Genomic DNA, 24957 nt, shown 5'->3' with positions numbered 1-24957 from the left:
GTGTTGTTGTGTGTGTGTGTGTGTGTGTGTGTGTGTGTGTGTACGTGGTATAGAGTGGAATATGCGCTGAGGTGCTGAGGATGTAATGTGTGGTGTTGTGTGTGTGTGTGTGTGTGTACGTGGTATAGAGTGGAATATGCGCTGAGGTGCTGAGGATGTAATGTGTGGTGTTGTGTGTGTGTGTGTGTGTGTGTGTGTGTGTGTGTGTACGTGGTATAGAGTGGAATATGCGCTGAGGTGCTGAGGATGTAATGTGTGGTGTTGTGTGTGTGTGTGTGTGTGTGTGTGTGTGTGTGTGTGTACGTGGTATAGAGTGGAATATGCGCTGAGGTGCTGAGGATGTAATGTGTGGTGTTGTGTGTGTGTGTGTGTACGTGGTATAGAGTGGAATATGCGCTGAGGTGCTGAGGATGTAATGTGTGGTGTTGTATGCTTGTTGACTTGCATGTGTGAGTTTTGCGATGTTCTGTGGCATTAAAATGCATTACAGTTTTTCTTGATTGCTAAAACACAATTGAAACAATTCACCATTTTCTCACAACTATAAACACAATCTCAAAACTACACACCAACTTCTGCAAACTTCAGACCTCCAGATCAAAACAGTTTAGTCAAAAATATGTTCTCATTTGTCAGACTTAAACTTTGGCCTCAGATGATACACAAACCTGACAAATACACAAACTACTTCACTGCCTAGAGAACACTAGAGAGATTGCTTCAGAACGCTGTTACAAAACCCTTCTTTTGGGAAATAGGAATCCTTTTGCTAGTCAATGACTCTTACAGCATACAACACAAACATAAACAACATAAATAGAGGGATGCAGATACAGTAAAATTCAGCAGGTAGGTTTACTTTCATTACACTAGTGTAAAGAGATCTTACAGTAAATGAAAAGCACTAGAAGAGAAAAGCTTTGTATTTCATCAGGAACACATGACCTTTGACCTCATCCCCTTCATTTTTATTTTCCCTCCTATTCCTCTTTGTCTCTGACTACCAGGATTCTTTTTCCAAAACTCATAATCAGCTGTGCTCTTGTTCATATCATCCTGAGATATTGACCTGTGTGTCATCAGTTGTGCTTCCGAATGTTTACACAGGGATAAATGTGTGCTGTTTGAGTTCATTTTTTTGATGCTTGAGTTAATTATATTGTGTGTTTGTGTTTGAGACATGGTAATGGTATGAGAACATGGTTAAACCTGTGCAAAATGATGGCCTTTTTGTGTAGAGTTTTGCAGAAAACAGAGCAAATTGGACTATGTGTGCAAACATGTGAAATATGTTAAAAGTTTAGAGAAATGTATCTTTGTTTCGAAAACTGTATGAAAATGAATCAGTTATTGTGTGTTAGCAATCGAGAAAAACTGTAACAAGTCACTTAAGTATATAAAAAAAAACAGGCAGGCATTTAATCATAAAGGTTAACCAAAAGCATTTTTTTTGTGTGTTTTTGTGTTCTAACATGGTTGGCTAAATGTTTACATTTTGTCTGGTTTAATTCAATTTATTCCACTCATACAACTCCTGCAATTAAACTCCACGCCTTGTCCTTTCTGAATTTGTCCTTGTAAAAAGGATTTGCGGTGTCATATGACAATGTGTGTTTTTCAGCTTTGAGGATGAACCCTTTCATCATCTATTTCTGGCATCTTAACTAGTATAAAGTGATGTGAAATATGATCAGGACTCTGCACAGGTGTTTATTTTGAAATTGACAGGTTTGTTTTACTTTTATTTTGTATTTGCTGTGCAGCTTGGGCACAGTGTCTGTTAAAAATAGACTAGGCACCTATCTTTAGCGAGGTGGCGCAGAAAGCCGCCTCTGAAATGTGCCGTGGCATGGCTGGTGTAACATGAGCGTGGACTAGAGTGACTGTGATCAGCTCCGGTGGCCACGCCGCCCATAACGTGCTGCAGACGAGTGCAGTGTAAATCAGGGGTTAGAAGTTTTGCAAGTCAAGTCAAGCAGGATTTTCTGAAAAAAAAAAATCAAATGTATACCTCAGTGGCTTGGGGTAACTCAGTTTTACAGAATACATCAGGCCAAGAAGGGCAACACATGCACTGCAACCTCAACACCTTTCAAACTATTTCTGCCTCTGAAGGACTGGAGAGTGAAATTGTAGCTTGTTGTTAATGACCAAACTAAATCTGTATCCTCATAGTCTTGTGCCCTAATCCATAATACATGTACAATAAATATCTGATTTAAACCATGTCTATGCCACTGGTGATTAAATGGGAGAAAAAAAACTTTGTGCAAGTTCAGACAAAATGAGTTCATGCTGAGCAAAACTGAAAAAAGTTTACTGAACTGATATATTCCTCTCCTGCGATGTTATTTCTGCACTTATTTTCATTCGCAAACAGAAGTGAAACATAAAACATGATCTTGAGGATCAGTTTTAATCTTATTCAACTAACCAGTCACAGTTACTGATCGGCTTATGGACTAGTTTAATGTGACAACTACGAAAATTAAATGTTAGAAGTGACCTTAAATGAGCTAAATGCATGTTGGAAAAAAATTTATATAAATATATAAATATATATATTAAATAAATAATATATAAATATATAATATATATTAAATAAACACACACACACACACACACACACACACACACATATATATATATATATACAATAAATCCGAGTGGAGTCCTTAGCCATCTTTAAGAAACAGCTAAAAACATATCTCTTCCATCTTTATTTCACCCTCTGTCTCTAGCACTTTCTATTCTAATTCTATTCTTAAAAAAGAAATGAAAAACTTGTCCCTTTTACACTTGCACTCTATTCATTTACTGCTTGTTTTCTTTTAAAAAAATAACACTAGCTTTTTTAATCTTTTTGTATTCTATCGACAGTATGTTTACTTTTTATTTATTATGTAATAAAAAAAAACCTTGCTACCTTTACTGCATTAAGCTAACTGAGACTTGTTCCAGCACTTATTATTATCATTGCTCTTTTGTTAGTTTTGATTGCTTCTATTGTCCTCATTCGTAAATCGCTTTGGATAAAAGCGTCTGCTAAAGGACTAAATGTAAATGTAATATACATATAGCCATTCATGTAAATTAGCATTTTAAAGCAAGATTACAGAATTTGGTTTTCCACATATCTAGTATGTAGTGATCATCATATGTTTAAAAAAAATCGGACTAATTTCAAACTGAAGCTTTTTTTTTTTCTACTAAAACAACAAGAAGTGATAACTTTACCAACCAGACGCCACAAGCACATCGAGAGCAAGAAAGTATGAATCATATTCCCTGGCTGTTTGCCCATCACTCTGGAATGTCTGAAAACACCTTCATGTCAGCAGTGCTCACGTTCAGTCACTGTGGGGCCAAAACATTTCTGAACGCTGAATGCAGTACAGGTCATACACCCCTCTCCATGTAAATGAATGGGACGTGAGTCAAACTAAAAAAAAAGAGAGTGTTTTCTCATATATTTGATTTTATTTAGTAATTTCATACTATAAATAACTGGTAGTGGTGTCATGATTGTGTGTTTGCGGTTGGGTCTGCGGAGTCTTGATACCACGCTCATGATCTCTACTGCGCAGACTCGGCATCCAAAAAAAGATAAAAGCGGCAGCAACATAGTTTCACTTTTCTTACTGTAAGGAAGCGGGACGCCTCGTCCATCCTTTCCTAAAGATTTGTTGTTGTTTTTGTGTTTTACATTAAGCGACTGTTCCGCTCGTCTCTGAATATCTTCCAAGGATTCAAATACTAGCTATATACTTTTAAGCGAAACGAGTGAAGGCTATCTTTGCACCTCTGGGCGCGGCTCCTGAGGGAAGAACGCAATGGAGATTCAGCGAAACAGCAGAATATTAAATCATCTCCAGAAATCATTTGTATTATATTCACTGCTCTACGAAAACACGCAGGGGATAATATTGTTGTCCCTGTTGCTTCTGGGCGGTAAGTGGATTTATGTTATTCTTTTAGTTCCATTCATGAGTCTTTCGGTTTCAGACGTCATCTACCTATTAAGCCTTTAGGCATTTAATAGCGAAACCAACATTTATAAATAATGTGGCAGACTTAAAAAAAAAAATGCAAGTCGCATCTCAATCAGCCGTCGATATCTGCTGAAAATATTCATCCATCGTGTGTCCACTGCAGCCCGAGTAAAAACATTTAAGGAGGTTTAACGTACAAACACAGTCATATTGGGTGTGACACATGTCTCACACAATGATTTCATTTAAACACATTCTTAAACCGATGCTTAATAAGCCGTCAGCCCGTGCTAGATTATTTGCCCCGTTTTCGAAATTCGCCCTGAATGAAACCTTTAACCTTTAGTTAATGCGCATGTGTTCTATATGTGACAAGAAAGTGTTTGTACAAGACATTTAAGTGCCTCCCTCCAGCCATAAAAATGTTATCTCGTGCAGCCATAGGACAAGTGGTACAGTCGTAGAAATCCCATATAAGAATGAGGGAAGTGGGCGTGGCGTTTCCCGCTGATATTTCGGTATACTTTGGGTTTCTGTACTTTATTCTATGGTCTGTCTGAATACTGATTTCTGATTGGCTGGCAGGTATGTAGTAAAACCGTTTATTGCACAGGTAGTTACGAGTCAGTAAACACCGTTCTGTATTAAGGCGCTGCCTTTAATTGATGCACACACACACACACACACAGAGAGAGAGAGAGAGAGAGAGAGAGAGAGAGAGAGAGAGAGAGAGAGATTGCAGAATGCGCTGCGCACACACAAACTTGTTGTCATCGCTTCCCCGCGATTTTTATTAATAAAATAGCCTAGATACTAGATCGCTACATTATATTTCTCAGCAAAAAGGTGGTGCTGTTTTTGAAGTAATTCATTGTTTGGCTTGAGAAACCAAAACTGAACCTACAAAAAAAAAAGAATAAACAACTTAATTAACAAAGGGCAATGCAGGTGACACAAACACAGGTCAGCATCATAACACGGTGCGTCATATGTTCAGTTCTCGAAGAAGCTCCGGCAGGATTTAATGGAACTGCTTATCTGCTGCCAATCTTTTGAAGTGATATATATCTGCCACAAACAGACAGCAACATAGTGTTGGCCCAGATCTGGCCCGTGTGAAATCCATGCGGGCCGGATCTGGGCCGAAACTGCTTGCTGTTAGGGATCGATTCATACATGGAATGAAATCAATAAAAGTAGCAAAGAAGTGAGAGAGCACCTCTCACAAACAAATATCATTGCCTACCATTCTTTTCAAAGTTCTAAATCCGCCACAACATTTCCGAAATCAAAAGAGGAAGTGAAAGAGCGAACAATCTTCACTACTTCCTTATATACTGCTGGGGCTGCTGGGACTTGTAGTGCACAAACCATGGTCCCATTACACTAGTTTTAACTAGGGCTGGGCGATATATCTAACGATATAATCATGCGCATCTAGTCAGTAAAGCCGGTTCCCTGATTAGCGATTTAGCAATTTAGATTTGCCAAGTCTATAACTTGGCAAATGACCATGGAATAAGCAGAATAATCAAAGTTTTGCTGTGCATTAAAGGATTTTAAATGCACGATGTGGAGGCCAAGAAGCACCCGATGCGAAGTGCATTTAAAGGGGTCCTATTATGTTCTTTTACAAGGTCTTGATTTTGTTTTGGGGGTGTACTAGAACAGACTCTCATACAAGGTTGTTCGAAAAACACATTATTTTTCACATATTTTACATTATTACAATACCTTTCTCCCCAGTCTGGCATGAACGACTCGAATAGTTCCTGTATCTAATGAAGACCCATCTTCTGAAATACGAAATGTGCTGTGGTTGGTAAACTGGGCCAGCGTGTGCTGTGATTCGTCAGCTGGGCCAGCGTGTGCTGTGATTGGTCAGCTGGGCCAGCGTGTCAAGTCAAGTCAAGTCATCTTTATTTATATAGCGCTTTAAACAAAAAAGATTGCGTCAAAGCAACTGAACAACATTAATTAGGAAAACAGTGTGTCAATAATGCAAAATGACAGTTAAAGGCAGTTCATCATTGAATTCAATGATGTCATCATGCAGCTCAGTTCAGTTTAAACAGTATCTGTGCAATAATTTGCAATCAAGTCAATGATATCGCTGTAAATGAAGTGTCCCCAACTAAGCAAGCCAGAGGAGACAGCGGCAAGGAACCAAAACTCCATCAGTGAGAGAATGGAGAAAAAAACCTTGGGAGAAACCAGGCTCAGTCGGGGGTCAGTTCTCCTCTGACCAGATGAAACCAGCAGTTCAATTCCAGGCTGCAGCAAAGTCAGATTGTGCAGAAGAATCATCTGTTTCCTGTGGTCTTGTCCCGGTGGTCGTCTGAGACAAGGTCTTTACAGGGGATCTGTCTCTGGGGCTCTAGTCCTTGTCTCCGCTGTCTTTCAGGGCTGTAGAGGTCCTTTCTAGATGCTAATCCACCATCTGGTCTGGATACGTACTAGATTCGGGTGACTGCAGTGACCCTCTGATCTGGATACAGACTGGATCTGGTGGCTACGGTGACCTCGGAATAAGAGAGAAACAGACTAATATGAGCGTAGATGCCATTCTTCTAATGATGTAGCAAGTACATCGGGTGTTATGGGAAGTATTCCCGGTTCCGGTTTACCTAATTAATGCAGCCTAAAAATCCTTTAACGGATTTGGATATTAGAAGTGTATTAGTATGTTATGTGTAAGCCAGGTTAAAGAGATGGGGTCTTTAATCTAGATTTAAACTGCAAGAGTGTGTCTGCCTCCCGAACAATGTAAGGTAGGTTATTCCAGAGTTTGGGCGCTAAATAGGAGAAGGATCTGCCGCCCGCATTTGACTTTGATATTCTAGGTATTATCAAATTGCCAGAGTTTTGAGAACGGAGATGACGTGGAGGACTATAATGTAACAAGAGCTCGTTCAAATACTGAGGTGCTAAACCATTCAGGGCTTTATAAGTAATAAGCAAGATTTTAAAATCTATACAGTGTTTAATAGGTAGCCAGTGCATTGTTGACAGGACCGGGCTAATATGATCATACTTCCTGGTTCTAGTAAGAACTCTAGCTGGTGCATTTTGGACTAACCGGAGTTTGTTTATTAAGCGTGCAGAACAACCACCCAATAGAGCATTACAATAATCTAACCTTGAGGTCATAAACGCATGGATTAACATTTCTGCATTTGACACTGAGAGCATTGGCCGTAATTGTGCTGTGATTGGTCAGCTGGGCCAGCGTGTGCTGTGATTGGTCAGCTGGGCCAGCATGTGCTGAGATTGGTCACCTGGGCCAGCGTGCATTGTGATTGGTCAGTTGGGCCAGCGTGTGCTGTGATCGGTCAGCTGGGCCAGCGTGTGCTGTGATCGGTCAGCTGGGCCAGCGTGTGCTGTGATTGGCAGCACTTGGCGCCTGGTCAGGAAATGTCACGCCCCTTACCATAACCGCCTGCCAGCTTCAGTGTAAATATTGCATCAAAATCAAATCAATTTGAGCCTGATTTAAACCCAGATGATTGTAATCACTCTAAGTTCGTCTGCTTGGGAAAGCTAAAAAAAAGTGAAAGTGAAAGTGACTAGTGCGTCTCTGAATTAGTGCTAACACTCGTTGTCTTCTCTAGTGCAGCTCAACCAGGTCTCGTCCCATTCGTCGATATTTGTGATATCACAAATCCTGGAAAATATGCGATGTAGTCCAAACGAGTCGTTCGTTGTAGTTTTTGAAATGTGATTTCTGTTAAATAAAAAATCTCCTTTTGTATTGGACTTTGAGCTTTGTAACTTTGCAGATATTTTTAAGCTCAAACAGCAACATTACATACTAACTAAATTTTAAAAAGACAAAAACCAAAATAAAAAAACAATAAAATCCTTTAACACACGGCTAGCCGTTGATGATCCCTTACTTATTTAACATCACAACTCACATACCGTTGAATACTCTGAGAAGAATACATGGAGGCTTATGTTTTGTCATCACCATAGATCATTGTTTTATATTCTTTTAAACCGGTTAAACAAGTTATTTCAACAAACTGATTTGTTTCACTCAAATGTTTCCAGTTGAGTCTGTTCACTGAGGTTACTAAGCTAATCTGTATCTATAATAATTCATTTTTGTTCTGCAGGTGTTTGTAATGCAGAAACAGAAGAGAAAATGCCAGTGATGGAAGGAGATTCTGTAACTCTACACACTAATCTTTCTGAAATACTGGATAAAGATACAATACTCTGGGGGTTTGGACCTAGAGAATTAATCATATCTCAGATAACGAGAAAGGAAGACTTGACCTCATTTTTTGTCACTGATGAAGTGAGTTTCGCAGGCAGATTGCAGGTGGACCAACAAACTGGCTCTCTCACCATCAGAAACATCAGAAACAGACACTCAGGACAATATAAACTAACGATCTCTAGAGAGAAGACCAGATACAGGATATTTCATGTGCATGTCTTTGGTGAGTATCTCAAGAGAATCTCTTTCATTTAATGAGGTGATCTTGTTTCAGGTATCATGATATCACACAGTTTGTTTTCATGCTGCAAGCATCTTACATGGACAGTACAAAAAATCAGTATAAATCAGTTTTGGTCTGTTTGTTTTCCAGATGTGGCTGGTAAGAAAGATGGAGTGAAGTCAGTGTCAGTGAATGAAGGGGAATCTGTCGTTCTACAGAATGATGCTGCTGAATTACAGAAAGATGATCTGTTAATTTGGAGGTTTGGAGATGAAGGCATCCTCCTAGCTAAAATAGATGTAGAAACTAACAATCACTTATTAAATGATGATGATGAACGATTCAGAAACAGACTACAACTAAATCAAACTGGATCTCTGACCATCACAAATGCCAGAACCGAACACGCTGGACTGTATGAAGTACAGATCAGAGGCCGCGGGAGCTCAAAGCAGTTCCTTGTTTCTGTCAGGGGTGAGTTTCAGATTAAAGGACTTTAGCACAATGTATTTGGAAAAAAATCTAAAAAGTATGAAATATAAGCTGGCTTCTATGTATTACTATAAACATGGCTACAGATACAAAAAAATTTTGAACTTGTAAATAATTTTTTAACTTGTAAAAAATTATATGATTAAAAAGTCATGTCAACATATGTTTTTGTTACTTTAGCTTATTAAAATATAAACCATGTTTCAACTTCATTTTTTAAGTTATGCAACATTGAGCTGTTTTAAGTCAGTTCATTGTAACATGTTAACAAGTTAACATGATTCAACAAAAAATTTAAGGCAGCAACTAATTTTTAAAAATACTTTACAGTAGGGCTAGGCAATATGATATCAGCAGTAAAATAAAATAAATATTACACTGTAAAAAATTAGTTGCTGCCTTAAATTTTTTGTTGAATCATGTTAACTTTACAAGTCATTTCAACTTACATTACAATGAACTGACTTAAAACAGCTCAATGTTGCATAACTTAAAAAATTAAGTTGAAACATGGTTTATATTTTAATAAGTAAAAGTAACAAAAACATATGTTGGCATGACTTTCTAATCATATAATTTTTTACAAGTTAAAAAATTATGTTGCCTTGGCTACTAACTGAAATAAGTTTAGGCTGTGTCAAGTCACGTTTATTAATATAGTGCTTTTAACAATACAGATTGTGTCAAAGCAGCTTTACAGCATTAAATAGGAAATAGTGTGTTAATGTAAAAGGACAACAGTAAACACTCAGTTTTCAGTTAAATGCAGCTCATCATTGAATTCAGTGATGTCATCGTCAAGCTGTGTAAGTACTACATTTACATTTATGCATTTAGCAGACTCTTTTATCCAAAGCGACTTACAGTGCATTCAGGCTAACATATTTTATCTAACATGTGTTCCCTGGGTATCGAACCCACAACCTTTTGCGCTGCTAACACAATGCTCTACCACTGAGCCACAAAGTACTAAAATGTAAGAATATGTTCTTACAAAAAAAAAAAAAAAAAAAAAAAAAAAAAAAAATAAAAATAATAATAATTAAAGCTGCAAGCAGCGATGAACGGGCCCTCGCACCCGGGCTCACCGCCAGCGAGTAGCTTTAGTAAAGAAATAAACGGCGAGAAATATGCATTTAAATTTGTAAATATAAGTGGAATGTGTCAAAGTCATTTATATGTGCCAATCTTCCTGTTGCCAGAAGGTGGCGCTATCATTATAATGGAATATTGGCCTTCAGATGTGTTCACGACAGGATTCTTATCGAACATGTGAAGTTTGGGGAAGATCGAACATTTTATGCCTGAGTTATAACAACTTCTCTTCCTATGGCGAGACTTCAAAATATGCCACCACGCTATTGACACGCCCTTTAATGAAACCTCAAGATGTTCACAATTTAACATCGCAAAGGCCTTTAGATTAGACTGACCAAAAAAATTATAAAATGTCATAAAATTTCCAGGAGTAGTTTGTTACGGCGTAAAACAGTGTCACTTCCTGTTGCCAGCAGGTGGCGCTATAGCGATATCTGAATATTGGCATGTAGATATATTCAGGCCAGGAGCCTTCTCAAACATGTGAAGTTTGGGGCAGATTGGACATTGTATGCCTGAGTTATAGCAACTTCCTTTCTCATGGCGAAACATCGAAATTTATAAGGCCGCCACAGACACGCCCTTAAAAGAAACCTCAAGATCTTCGCAATTTAACATCGCAAAGTCCTTTAGATTACACTGACAAAGTTTGGTGTTGATCTGAATAAATCTCAAGGAGGAGTTCGTTAAAGTACAACCCCTGAAAATGGCAAAAACAACACAAAATTTTGCAGAGAAAATTCAAAATAACTGACTTCCTGTTGGGATTCGAATTTCGTACCAAGAGACTTTTTTGTAGGTATTGGTGTGTTACATGTGTGTACCGATTTTTGTACATGTAAGTGAAACGTAGCTCGACGCGCACTCCGTTGAATATGTATAGGCGGCGCTATCGAGCCATTTTGCCACACCCAATGGAATATTGGCCTTCAGATGTGTTCAGGCCAGGAATCTTATCAAACATGTGAAGTTTGGAGAAGATCGGACATTTTATGCCTGAGTTACAATAACTTTTATTCCCATGGCGAGACATCGAACTTTGTCACGGCGCCATGGACACGCCCTTTAACGAAAACTCAAGATCTTCACAATTTAACATCGCACAGGCCTTTAGAATAGAGTGACTGAAAAAAAAAGAATTATGTCATAAAATTTCTCGGGGTAGTTTGTTACAGCGTAAAATATGTCACTTCCTGTTGCCAGTAGGTGGCGCTATGACTATAACTGAATATGAGCATATCAATCTGTTCAGGTCAGGAGTCTTATCAAACATGTGAAGTTTGTGGCAGATTGGACATTGTATGTCTGAGTTATAGCAACTTCATTTTTCATGGCGAATCATCGAAATTCATCAGGCCGCCACGGACACGCCCTTCAACGAAAACTCAAGATCTTCGCAATTTGACATCGCAAAGGCCATTAGATTAGGCATATCAAATTTGGTGTTGATCTGAATAAATCTCTAGGAGGAGTTCGTTAAAATACAAGGCATGCAAATGACAAAAATTATGCAAAATTTGCCCATAAAATTAAAAATAACCGACTTCCTATTGGGTTTCGGATATTGCTCCAAGAGTCTTTTTTGTAGGTACTGATGCTTTACATATGTGTGCCAATTTTCGTGCATGTACGTGAAACACAGCTCGAGGGCTGTTGATTTTTTTACGATAGGTGGCGCTGTCGAGCGATTTTTCCACACCCTCTTCTGAAACCTATATCATCCGTAAATTTTCACCAGGTCTGACGAGTGTGCAAAGTTTCAGGACTTTTCGAGCATGTTTAGGCCCTCAAAAATGCGATTCATTTTGGAGAAGAAGAAGAAGAAGAAGAAGAAGAAGAAGAATAATAATAATAATAATAATAATAAACGAAGCAGATACAAGAGGGTCCTCACACCATCGGTGCTCGGGCCCTAATAATAATAAACAAAGCAGATACAAGAGGGTCCTCACACCATCGGTGCTCGGGCCCTAATAATAATCTGCATATCCACGTGTTTCCTGTGATGTTTACTGTATATTATCTAACATACATAGCCTTAATCAAAAATCAGCACTGTGTAAATAAGTGATTTCTGTCATTTTGTTAATGGAGATAACAATTTTAATTGCTAATTAAACATTTTAAAGTATCCATGTAAAAAAAAAAAAAACCTGGAAAGAGACAAAAGGATTTGGAGATTTAAATATGTTATTCTCCTGACGGCTGAAAATAAAACACGAAGGTAAATCGTCAGTTGATTTAGTGAACATGACAGATATTTGTAGCACAACCTTATGATTTGAAATTATTTGTTCAAGTCTTTTTGAGTGGAATTTCCTCAAACTGAGAGTGTCTTCCATAATCTCAAAGCCAGTAGATTCACTGGGAAAAAGGTGGATAATTTGCAAGCATCAGGGAGCTGCTGTCATTATACACGATATTGAATACGCTCTCTTTCGCTTTTGAATTTGCAGTCATGCACACTCTGTGTATACGGAGCAGTTAGTACTAAGCGCACATTTTACAAGATAATATATTTGACAATGAAGCTCAGGATCTGTTGTGCACCAAATCCTCCGACAGGGTCTTGTCAGTCAAAAGACAGCGGCAAGTAATATAATCAGTGTGGACGAACACTGTAACACAGATGACTAAAGCAAGCTTAAGGTCAACTATAAACTAATGTAGTAAGGATGTAACATGCTGTATACGTGTATACTGTACATGTGAACTACCTGACACCTGTCAGTCCTGAATCATGAACAATATTTTGTCTCTTTTTAGCTGATTTGAGTTCAGCTGTCATAGCTGGAATAGTTGTTGCTGTTCTGCTGGTAGCCGGACTTTTAACTGCTGTTGTGATTTACTATCGCCGCAGGATCACTGAAGTAAAAAATCAAGAGGGTAAGTATTAGAGTAGTATTACTGCTTAGAACCTTTTATTTTCATTTTATATACCTCTTCCCTTCCCCTGCCCTGTAGGAAATAAAAAAACACACACACAAAAAAATCATACAACTTTTATTATGGTTTTATCACCATAAACATTAAGGCAGGGACATAAATTTTGTCTAACAGTTGGTGGGGATAACAAACAAATTTTCTCAAGAGCATTGTACTTAATTATAATAATAATAATAAACTTTATTTTATATAGCACCTTTAAAAGTAGCATCTCAAAGTGCTTTACATACATATAAAAATATAAAGTTAAAAGATACACACAACAGTACAGGCAGTAAAGAACTAACCAAACAATACAAAGCCAATATAATAAAAGACAAAGTAATCACACAAAAGCTACCCTAAAAAAGTAAGTTTTAAGGAACTATTCAAAAACACTAAGGGATTCTGCATTCCTAATCTCAGAGGGCAGGGAATTCCACAATTTAGGAGCCAAGAAGAGAAAGCCCATTCACCCACGGTTTTTAGCCAAGTTGTTTGAACAGTTAAAAGACCAGAATCAGAAGAGCGTAAAACATGTGTAGGGGTGTAGGGGGTTAAAAGCTTACACAAATATTGAAGAGCCAAACTATTCAAGGCCTTATAAGTGAGCATGAGAATTTTAAAATCAATACGAAAACTAACTTTTTCCAAGATAGGTGTGATGTGCTCCCTTGCACTGGTCCTAGTCAGAATTCTAGCAGCTGAATTTTGTACCAACTGTAATTTACTTAGAATAGCTTTTGAAGCTCTAGCCAGCAAAGCATTACAATAATCAGTATTTGAAAAAACAAAAGTATTGATTAACTTTTCAGCCACAAAAAAAGTCAACATGAGACGTAATTTGGCAATGTTTCTGAGATGAAAAAAAGATGTTTTGACTGTATTACGAACATGCAGATCAAATGTTAAGTTGCCATCAAATATCACCCCCAGATTTTTTTTGTTTAGTTTAAAACTGTAAAGCAGAGCAATCCACACTTAAGGTTATGAACTCTGCTTTGCGCAACTGGTGAGGTGAACCAATAAGCATCACTTCAGTCTAGTCACTGTTTAGACAGAGAAAATGTTCAGACATCCATTTTTAATCTCAGTACAACTTTGAGAAAGAAAAGACACAGGCATGTTGACATCAGGTTTTGAATATATGTAGATAGATGTAGTATCATCGGCATAAAAGTGAAAGTTAAAACCAAGTGTTCTTAAAAGTTGGCCAAATGGAAAAATATAAATACTAAAAAGTAAAGGGTCCAAAACTGACCCCTGGGGAACACCAGAGTGCATCACACCAACCTCAGACTTACAGCCACCCATCACAACAAACTGCTTGCAATTAGAGAGGTAGAACTCCATAGATAGTCTCTAAACTAGAGGTCTGCAAGCCCATCAGGTCTCGACAGGGTCCATTCAGGTCAGGCTCGGGCCATTTTTTTTTAACAGATCGGGCTCTGGTCGGACTCAGGCTCATTTAGCTAATCTCCTTTTATTGTGCCTATATACGCACAGAGCACACATAGGCTACTGTATGAAATATTGTTATATTGATTATATTATAAATATTATAGGCTACATCGCCTATGCAATACGCAACGCATGCGCACACATTAGCATACAGGTGAGAGTTGACCATGCAGAGCATCAGGGAGAAGTTGGAGCATAGGATTAGGGTTAGTTCCCAATGCTTCAGGAAAAGCTGCATTTTGGAAGAGTTTTGATTTGATTACCACGGCAGACAGTTAATTGGTCATGCGCAGTATGAAAAACGCAAGCAATAGGCTAAAGTGTGCCACAAAGCCCCAGCAAAAGTAATTACCATGAATGTGTTGGGGGGAAATAGTAAGGAGATATTTGAATTATTTATTAATAAATTTGTGTTTTCTGGGTCCATGTCGCAAAGATGAAGATGATGATCCTGACCCACCATCTCCTCATAGGATGCGCCTTAAGAGAGAAATGCATATTTATGGATTTTATAAAATCCGTAAAAAGAGTTTTGGTTTTTGATTTGAATTATTTCGTTTTAAAAAAGTAGTAATTTAAAGCTTTCTATAAATATATTTAGCAAGTCTTTGTAGCAAGTATTCGCTGAGATTCGGTCCATCATTGTGAAGCGCTCCTGGCCGAAATTGCAGAAAGCGCATCCTGTAGGCCTATGTATCATTTATTTTATAAAAGCACATAAAATACCTACCTTTTTTTTGATATTGTGAGTTCACACAAATAAAAGTAGACCCTTTACAGTTCCGAGTGATGTATACTCCTACCTTTATGAGCAAAAATGACAGCTCAGGCGCCTCCATGTCCTGTAAAGCACTTTAGCTCTCCGCACAAATGATAAGATATGAGTCTAATAGTGCACATTTATATAGGTTAAACATTTAAACTAACATTATAATATCAACTGTTTTATATCTATAGATTTTATTTTAAGCAAGTCGTGATTATTTGAGAAGGCTAACTGATCAAGCATCACTGTCTGCCGCTGGCCGCTTGGTCGTTACTTTAAAAAAACAAAAACGTATACATTTGATGAACAAATAAATGTTCCAAACGTATGCCTCTAAATAAACTTAATATATATATATATATATATATATATATATAAATCACTTTGACATAACATCAAGGGCGTAGGTTTGCTTTTGACATTGGTGGGGACATAAACCCAAGTACCCCCCCAAAAAAAACACCCAATTATTTTTGCTGTTTTGATAGACCTTTGATCACAGTTTTATGTCACCTAAAGTCTTCAACTATAGCTTATGTTTGCCAACATATTCATAACTCCTAAACATTTTTTTAAGTATGTTTAACAGACAATAATTACACAATTGTTATTTTGTGAACATCAGCATCAGAGTGTTGGTTGGTTGTCTTTATCGCGCATCACTTTATTTTAATATTAATCTCTGCTGTAATAACGAGCACAACATTCATGCGCATCTGATTGAACAGCATGCTCTTATTTCAGTGTTGTTTTTCTATTTTGTGGATATTTCAGCTAACATTTGATTTGTTAAACAACATCAATTTAAAGTTAAAGTTTGTCCTCGGTGGCTCAGGATGCTGTTCCAAATCCTGCTGCACCACACAGTGCCACTTACATATTTTTTTTTTTTTACCATAAAATCACATTATATTTGTCCCAAATTATTGTTAATGTTTATAATGACTTTATCCTAGACTGGAAGATTGTGTATCTTACCGCACAACCTTCTTCTGTCCGTATGCTTTATAGCCTATAGGGAGCTAATTATAGCCATAGATTGCACTTTCTCTTTCCGTTTGCTCTGTTTTGTCAAACACCTTCAAAACTTCAAACTCATCGATGAAACTTTGTTAATTCCTGAAGTGAATTTCTATATTAACTGTTTTGGACTGCTGTCTTGAATTGGGTAAAATACCCATGAGTTGTTCTAATCGTGGAGCTGCGCTTCTCCTCCGGTGAACTAGTCCTACTACATTCGCCATGAAAGCGCACAGTTTTCTACATAAAACTTTAATTTACTTCTTAGTATGACATTTCAGATGCATCCAAATTTACAAAATCATATACATATATTTAATTGTTTGATCAAAATTATTGCAAGGGACAGTTTGGCAATCGCTGGATATTGGTAGGGACACGTCCCTGGTGTCACCCCTAATTCTGCGCCACTGCATTACATACAAAACTGAACTATTTTAGCTGAAACGGTAGTATGAGCTGTTTTGGGAGAAGTTGGGTAAAAAAAAAGACGGGCTCGGGCCAAGAATTCTGAAGAGCTGTTGGACACTGGCCGGGCTAGGGCCTATATTTGAGGCAGGGCCCTTCTCTAACCGGGTGATTAAAATAGAGTGATCTATAGTGTCAAAAGCAGCACTAAGATCAATAAGAATCAGTACAGATCTGTTGGCGATCAAATATTTAATATCGTTACTCATCAGAAGTACGTGGATCATTATCAGCGCAGTGCGAGACTTTCAAACTAATATCACGTAATTTACGTCTCTATGATGATTGGTTGATACACCAGAAGGAAGGCTAGCCTCCTCTACGAGGTTTCTTTTCTCAACACTCCTCAGCACTGAAAGTGAACACTCGATGCTGATTGGATAATTTTTTTTTACCAACTGAGGCAGGAGAGCTCAACTCTCCCCCGGCCTCCCCCTCCCCTTCTCTATCACCTAGCGGTTGTAATTACATCAGCAGATTCGGCACATTCACGATAGAAAAGCGGCGCTTTCCAACTTCAGTAACATGTTATGGTATTACAGCTGTGAAATAACAAACAAACAATACACATTCTGAGACATGAACTGAAATGAACTGTGAATTTTATTAACATTAAATAGTCCTCCTCCCATTTTCACCTCAAAATTTGTGAAATTTGAGGCCTCCCCCGACGAGCCGCCACTGGTTTCAATGTTAAACTCACGCTTCGCGCTGGAAATCGTGCTCTGCTTCTGTGAATGGTAAAACCCGCCTACTTTGATTTGATTGGCCATCTCAGTTATTGTGACATTGACGAGCGCAGAGGCAGAACAGGCTGAAGATATAACTTTTAAAGGTTTCTGTCATCAACAAGAGCAGATCAATGCAAGAATTTCAAATATTGGGGGGACAATTTGACAATTTTAATTATTGGGGGGGACTTGTCAGTGGCCAGCGGAGAACCCAGAGAGTGTTTGTCTGAATTGCCAATGTCGGTTACAGTAAACACAAAGACGTATACCTCATTAACAGAGCTCTTTTGCTCCTCTGACTATTGCCCATGATATAAGCAAAACTTCTCCCCCGGGAGACTCGGCTCAGCTTGAGCCATCAGGTGTGTTTGTCCCAAGCAGCACCACACCCCCTTTGCTGCGTGTTTCCGGATACAGGCTTTATGTAAATTTTAGGATTTGTGATGTCACAAACCCGGGAAGAAGCACATTGTAGTCTCTACCAGCTATTCTTTCATGTTAAATGAAAGCATCCTCACCTTATTCCATTGGGCTGATCCATTGTGGAGTTGTACATGAATGAATGTTGGGGTTGGGGGGAGGGGGGTGTCTGAACTAGCTGATGCATGAAATCAGCACCCTGATGAAGAGCTTGACTGGCGCAAAGTATTTTATGTATTTTGAAAATATAAAAATACATGTTAAATGTTTAAATACTAATTACATTAGATTTTTCACAAAGGCTTTAAAATATTATTATTTCAAATACGTATTTTAAATACATGTATCTTAAATACTGCCCATCCCTGCAAACAATGTCCTAAAACGTGCTAGAAAAATACAATATGTTAAAACATATCAGCAACATGTCCAAACATGCTAGTAACATGCTAGCAATGTGTTTAAAAAAATCCTAGCAACATGCCAAAGCATGCTCTTTGTAAAGTTAAGCTTGATATTCTGAACACATATCTGTTATGTTTCTATGTGCCACAGTTACAGTTGAAGAGGAGAAAGTGTCAGAAATGGAAGGAAGAACTGTCGCTCTAAAGACTGGTACTAAACTACATGACGGTGATGAGATAAAGTGGTGGTTTGGAGATGACAACAATCCCATAACCAAATTCAGTGAATGGACCATTACAGACGCTGATATAAATTGTGATGTTACTGATGAGAGATTCAGAAACAAAGTGCAGATGGGTGGTAAGAGTGGAGATCTCATTATCAGTTATATCAGGACCATTCACTCTGGAGTCTACAAAGTACAGATCACCGGCAAAACCAAAAAAACCAAATACAAGATATTCATTGTAACTGTCAATGGTGAGTAGATCAATAATCATGCACTGTGTGAACAGTTTAGATGATCTGAACTTAACACACATTCCCAAAGTGCAACGTAATTTTAGTTACTGTTAGATTTTAATGTTTTTCATTGTTAAAATAAAAATGTAAGATATAAAGTTGTAACAATACCAGAATAAATTTATTTTGGTGTAAGTAAAAAAAAAAAAAAAAAAAAAAAAAAAAACAAACACTTTACTATGTTATATCATCACCAAATGTGAACTATTCTACAGTGGGAAAAATATTTGTTTGATCCCCTGCTAATTTTGTAAGTTTGCCCACTTACAAAGAAATGAAGGGTCTGTAATTTTTATTCTAGGTTTATTTTAACATATAGAGACAGAATATCAACCAAAAAATCCAGAAAAAAACACATATAAAGGTTATAAATTGATTTGCATTTCAGTGAGTGAAATAAGTATTTGATCCCATACTAACCAGCAAGAATTCTGGCTCCACAGATTGGTTATGTGTCCATGTGGAACACAGATTAGTGCTGCAACTTTAAGACGTTACTCCTTATTTCAGCTCGTTAGGTGTATAAGACATCTGTCCACACAATCTGTATCTTCCATTACAACCTTTCCACCACCAGCAAGACCAAAGAGCTGTCAAAGGACGTCCGAGACAGGTTTGTAGATCTGCACAAGGCTGGAATGGGCTACAAGACCATCAGCAAGAAACTTGGTGAGAAGTAGACAGCTGTTGGTGTGATTATTCAGAAATGGCAGAAATACAAAACAACCATCAATCGGCCTCGGTCTGGAACTCCGTGCAAGATCTTGCCTCATGGGGTAAGGATGATCATGAGAAAGATGAGAGATAAGCCAAGAACTATACAAGAGGAGCTTGTTGATGATCTTAAGGCAGTTGGGACCACAGTCACCAAGCAAAACATTGGTAACACACTACACTGCAATGGACTGAAATCCTGCAGCGGCCACAGGATCCCCTGCTCAAGAAGACACATGTATAGCCTGTTTAAAGTTTGCCGAAGAAAATCTAAATGATTCAGAGAAGGCTTGGGAGAAAGTATGGCGGTCAGATGAGACCAAAATTGAGCTCTTTGGCATTAACTCAACTTGCTGTGTTTATGAGGAAGAGAGATGCTGACTATGACCCCAAGAACACCATCCCTACAGGCAAACACCGAGCTGAAACATTATGCTTTGGGGATGTCTTTCTGCGTAGGGTACAGGACGACTTCACCGCATTGAGGGGCAAATGAACGGGGCCATGTACTGTACAATCTTGGACGAGAACCTCCTTCCCAGAACACTGAAGATGGGTCATGAATGGGTCTTCCAGTATGACAATGACGCGATACCGGCAAGGCAACAAAGGAGTGGCTCAAGTAGAAGCACATGAAAGTCATAGAGTGGACGAGCCAGTGTCCAGACCTCAATCCTGTAGTAGATCTGTGGAGGGAGCTGAAACTTCGAGTTGGCAAATGACAGCCAAGAAACCTTAAGGATTTAGAGAGGATCTGTAAAGAGGATTGGATCAAAATCCCTCCTGAGAAGTGTGCAAACCTGGTGACCAACTACAAGAAACATCTGACCTCTGTGTTTGCCAACAAGGGTTTCTGCACCAAGTACTAAGTCATGTTTTGCTTCGGGGATCAAATATTTATTTCACTCACTGAAATCCGAATCTATTTTTAACCTTTATATAATGTGTTTTTTTCTGGATTTGTTTGGTTGATATTCTGTCTCTACATGTTAAAATAAACCTACTTTAAAAATTACAGACCCTTCATTTTTTTGTAAGTGGACAAACTGACAAAATCAGCAGGGGGTCAAATAAATATTTTCCTTGTTGTATCACCTCTCTCTGAACTGAGGCATTAATATATGTTTTAAACATTAACATTATGAATTTAAGTGAAGCTGCTTCAAAACAGTGTGTATTGTGACAGTGCTTATACAAATATGTTATAAAAAAAACTTTGTGAAACTAAAGGTCTGTTCGCACCATGCACAATAAAAATAAAGATATTTATAAAAATCTTTCTAAATTCAAAAGAATAGTGTCCACATCAAAACTATAATGATAACAACACAGAATGATATAATTGGAATAACTTTCGAAATGATTTTTTCAGCTGATGAGCGAATCAAATATTGACAGCCAATCACAATCTATCCTGCTTTGAAGAGCTCGAGCACTTAAAGCTCGAAATAACAAACTGCAGCATGTGCTTATAATAAACAGAACAATATTGTGCGTTTGTGTGGATGCTAATATAGATATCTTTATAGTTATTGTTCTTTGTGTGAATGGGCCTTAAAGGAGTAATATTGCAGAAATGAAGTAGAAATGTTTTGAGAGAAATCACAATATTACAAGAAAAGTTGTGATGATGAATCATAGGTAGTCATCAGTAATTCAGATTTCAGATGAGCTGAAACTACGAACATAAACTAGGTTTAAAAAAATGCCATCAAAATGAATTTGTTGAAAATGTTAATTAAATTAATTCACACTTTGTTTTCTGTATTTGTGTTTCTGTGTGTTTCTTTGACATCAAGTGATGAAAGTGCCAGTGAAGGTTGGAAATCCTGTCACTCTAGAGACTGATATTAAAATAGAGGAAGGAGATCTGATACTGTGGACCTTTGGAGTTAAAAACTGTCTAATTTTTAAAAATGAATCAGGACCAACTAGTTTTGTGAGAGCTTCAGAGGCAGACTGCAGCTGAATAAACACAATGGATCTCTGACCATCACAAACATCACCGACGCAGACTTTGGGCATTTTCAACTACAGGTCCTCAACGGCAAACGGAACAGATTCAGGAGATTCAATGTGATCAAAGGTGAGTAGAACAACATTTATTCTAATTAATATACATTTAAACAACAGTTTTGGTTTTCAAATCTGATTGGTTGACGTACCAAGAAAGTGTTCCACTTGTTTGTGCTTGTTTATCCCAGATTATATGAGCAATGTGATCATAGTTGTGTAAGGGTGTGTCTTTGTGCTGGTCCCTTGGCTAGTTTAGGCCTGTGATGGATAAATAAATATGACACTAAAGGGCCGTTCACATCATGTCTTTTGTGCACTAAAGTTAATTTTTTTAAATGTAAATGTGTGCCAAGCATGCTTATAATAGAACTGATTCCAAGATGAAGGAACAGCTGGTCATAGCTGGAATAACCAGAGCTGTACGATTTGTCAAGTGCCTGGTATTTCGACACCAACTGGAGAAACAAACAGTGAATGGAGATGCATAAGTGTTGATGACAAGTATGTGGTTATGTATTAGCCAACTCTAGTTTACTTGGGTAAATACTGCATATTTTCATTATCCAAGTTATTACCTTACAGCTAGCCAAAATACTTTCTTTGCAACTGACTAATATACACCTGTAGACAGATTTGTTCAGAGTCTAGCTACTTATCTTATCTACTATCGCCCATATTAATGGAGACAGTGAAAGTTGCTTAGCAACGGCAGACACCATGGGGGGTGCAAGCTCCTGAACCCACATTTTCCACAAATTTTTAGATGCCACATGTGAACGGTGGTGGCAAGTCCCTATCTTAAGTCATTCATCAAATCATTTACTCAAACGATTTGTTCAAAATGGCTTATTCATTTAGAAAGGAAGCAAGTAACAGTCTTTATGAACGGATCATTGAATCATTGACTCACTCGATTCATTCAAACACAGATTAATTTATGATGAAACAACACAGTGTTGCTCCGAGATGCACAAATGTCTGCCTCCGGCTTTATTTGGAATTATTTTCATTGACAAAACAGAAACAAAAAAACAGACAATATTGTGTCTAAATGTAACTTAACTTCTTATCCGTTGAACTGTTGTATAAAAAAATCAGTATCACATTTATGATGACGCTCAGAGGAGAATGTCACTCTTGCTTGTGTGATATTACAGGACTGTGTTGTTGCTTATAAATATAAAAAACAAAAACCCATACCAGGGGCGTAAATTTTGTCTAACAGTTTGGGGGACAATAAACATGAAATTTCTCAAGAGCAATTTCTGAAGGGGACAAATAATCCAGCTAAATATCCACTCTAAAATAATTGCATAAACAGACCAAACCACATTAGACAACTTCAAGATGTTGTGGTCGTGCTGATAAAACAACATCAATCCGTTGTAGACACACCTTTAAAGCAACCAAGTACAAATAATACATTACTAACTGTCACAGTGTTGCCAAGCCTGCGGTTTTCCCGTGGAATTGGGCTTATTTTTCACTGTTGCCGCAGGTTGTTTTTCATGTCCGTGCCGCGGGTTGAAGTGACCCCAATAATGTGTATTTAAGCCCCTGAAATGAGGTTAGTTTGGGCTAGTTTTGAGTAGCAACTGGACGGGTTTTGTTGTGAACACTTGGCAACCCTTTCCGTCAAGCAGGAAATGTTATTATTACCAACATAGTGGACTCATCGAAAAATACATTGGCATCATGTATTAAAGATAAAATAATCACTTCATCGGATGTTTAAGTGAATAAAATAGCCGACAGCTGGACTCCCATAACTATTGACATCTCTCTCACAGGACTTATGTGTGTGTGTGTGTGTGTGTGTGTGTGTGTGTGTGTGTGTGTGTGTGTGTGTGTGTGTGTGTAGGTGACGTAAAGAGCAAAGCAGGCATTTGGACCAAAGCACTGTGAGGCATGGGAGGGGGAGACTAAAAATCTTTCTAAACTTAAAACTCATTTTTGCTCCATTTTTGTTGTTTTACTACTTACACATATATTTAAAATAAAAAACGTTGTTATTTACAATACACAGCGTGGTTTTTAATCATAATTTTAAGGGGTCCTGTCCGCCCCGGGATTTACGCCTATGACCCATACAGGCATATGTTTTGCTTTCATAACTTGAATAATAGGCTCAATCTAACTGCATTCTGAAAGGCTTCATCAAGCAGTGAATCCTCAGGAATCCAAAGTCTTTGTTGCCATGTGAGTGACATACTCGATAGAGTCAGCTTGAACAGTGGTAAAACAACAATAGATATCATAGACGATAAATACCACACACCCCTATAATACAGTATATCTCAAGATGCTTTATTAATTGATAGTCTTTATTTATCAATAATCTTTCCCACCATGTATCTTATGAAGCCAATGGAAGATGAACAAAGCGATTTTTTTTAGGTTTTCAAGGAAAGACTTCTATAGATTCATATTGTAAAAATATTATCTTTGCATTTTGTCATTATATTTTGTTTAATGTTCTGTTGTTTTCAGCATGTATTGGCGCACTTGAGTGAGAGTATGCCAAAATTCCCCGGATGGTCTACTATTTCAGATCATTTTTTTTTCTTACTTTTTAATTTCTGTGATCTCTATTTTCTTTAAGCTTCCAAAGAAAACAAAGAGACGGAATCGATGGAAAGGACCCCACTGCGATCTCAAGAGGGTGTGGATGAAGAGGATGAGCAGCAGGGGACGAGTTCACTTTAATAAGACACGCCCACCACTGTCAGTCTTTGTGACATCATCAACTGAACAATGTCCCTGCGTCTCAATGTTCATACTATCCATCCTAAACAGTATGTGAGATTAGAATTAGTGTGTCCTAAAGCATAGTTTGTTAAAAAAAGAGTATGCCAAAATTCCCCGGATGGTCTACTATTTCAGATCAATTTTTGAAGTGTGGATCCGTTCACACTCTAATGGCTAAAATGAAGGATTCAGTCCAGAACTTCAAGCACAAATAAAAGGCGTTAGAAAAACTACAAATTTGGTGGATGCGTGTGATTGACAGTTAGGTAGAGAGGTTTACAAACTGGGGTTCAGGCGTAATTTGCGAGTGGGACGGGTGGGACGTGTCCCCACCACTTTTTGCAGGGTCGATATTATCCCTACCACTTTTTGAAAGGTCTAATTGAAAAATATCTTGTGGAAGATATGTTTTAAAGGGAAAACAAGATCAACAAATCATTCTTCATAATCTAATTAGGGTGATATATATAAAAAAAAAAAAAAAAAAACAACAACAACATTTGACTCCTTAGCATGCATAACTCGTGCAGCGCAATAATGACGTGATTTGCAGCTGTCGCACTTTTCGGAATATCATTATAGCATTTTATTTTAAAAATGGAGCGCTTCCTTGTTCTAAGTAGGCCTGCCCTAAAGATTGTTCTAGTCAACTAGTCACAAGTTATATTAAATTAATTAATATAATAATATATTAACCATACATAATATCAGATGTGGAAAGAGTACAAAAA

General features: G+C 37.8%; 1 protein-coding gene across 2 annotated transcripts; it reads left to right on the top strand.

Moving 5' to 3' along the window:
* Nucleotides 1–3561: 3561 nt before the first annotated feature.
* LOC109054066 lies at nucleotides 3562–24957 on the top strand. Of its 2 annotated transcripts, XM_042739967.1 has the most exons (7): nucleotides 3576–3951; nucleotides 8111–8440; nucleotides 8591–8914; nucleotides 12797–12916; nucleotides 18377–18706; nucleotides 21262–21548; nucleotides 24081–24957. In XM_042739967.1, the coding sequence occupies exons 1-6, from the start codon at nucleotides 3834–3836 to the stop codon at nucleotides 21429–21431; spliced, it is 1392 nt and encodes a 463-aa protein (XP_042595901.1). In that variant the 5' UTR covers nucleotides 3576–3833; the 3' UTR covers nucleotides 21432–21548; nucleotides 24081–24957. The 2 variants fall into 2 exon arrangements, with proteins under 2 accessions (XP_042595902.1, XP_042595901.1); XM_042739968.1 differs by lacking the exon at nucleotides 12797–12916 and having other exon boundaries at nucleotides 3562–3951.

Source organism: Cyprinus carpio, chromosome B15 (assembly GCF_018340385.1).
Source record: "Cyprinus carpio isolate SPL01 chromosome B15, ASM1834038v1, whole genome shotgun sequence".
In the NCBI taxonomy this organism is placed as follows: Eukaryota; Metazoa; Chordata; class Actinopteri; order Cypriniformes; family Cyprinidae; genus Cyprinus; species Cyprinus carpio.
Note: the sequence above shows the minus strand (reverse complement) of the source record. Positions and strands in the feature narration are given on the sequence as shown.

Excerpts from the sequence above, each read along its gene's own strand:
- LOC109054066 (XM_042739967.1), top strand. The coding sequence starts at position 3,834 with ATGGAGATTCAGCGAAACAGCAGAATATTAAATCATCTCCAGAAATCA. Across the intron at positions 8,441-8,590 it reads ATTTCATGTGCATGTCTTTG|ATGTGGCTGGTAAGAAAGAT; the intron begins GTGAGTATCTCA and ends TTTGTTTTCCAG. Across the intron at positions 12,917-18,376 it reads TGAAGTAAAAAATCAAGAGG|TTACAGTTGAAGAGGAGAAA; the intron begins GTAAGTATTAGA and ends TATGTGCCACAG.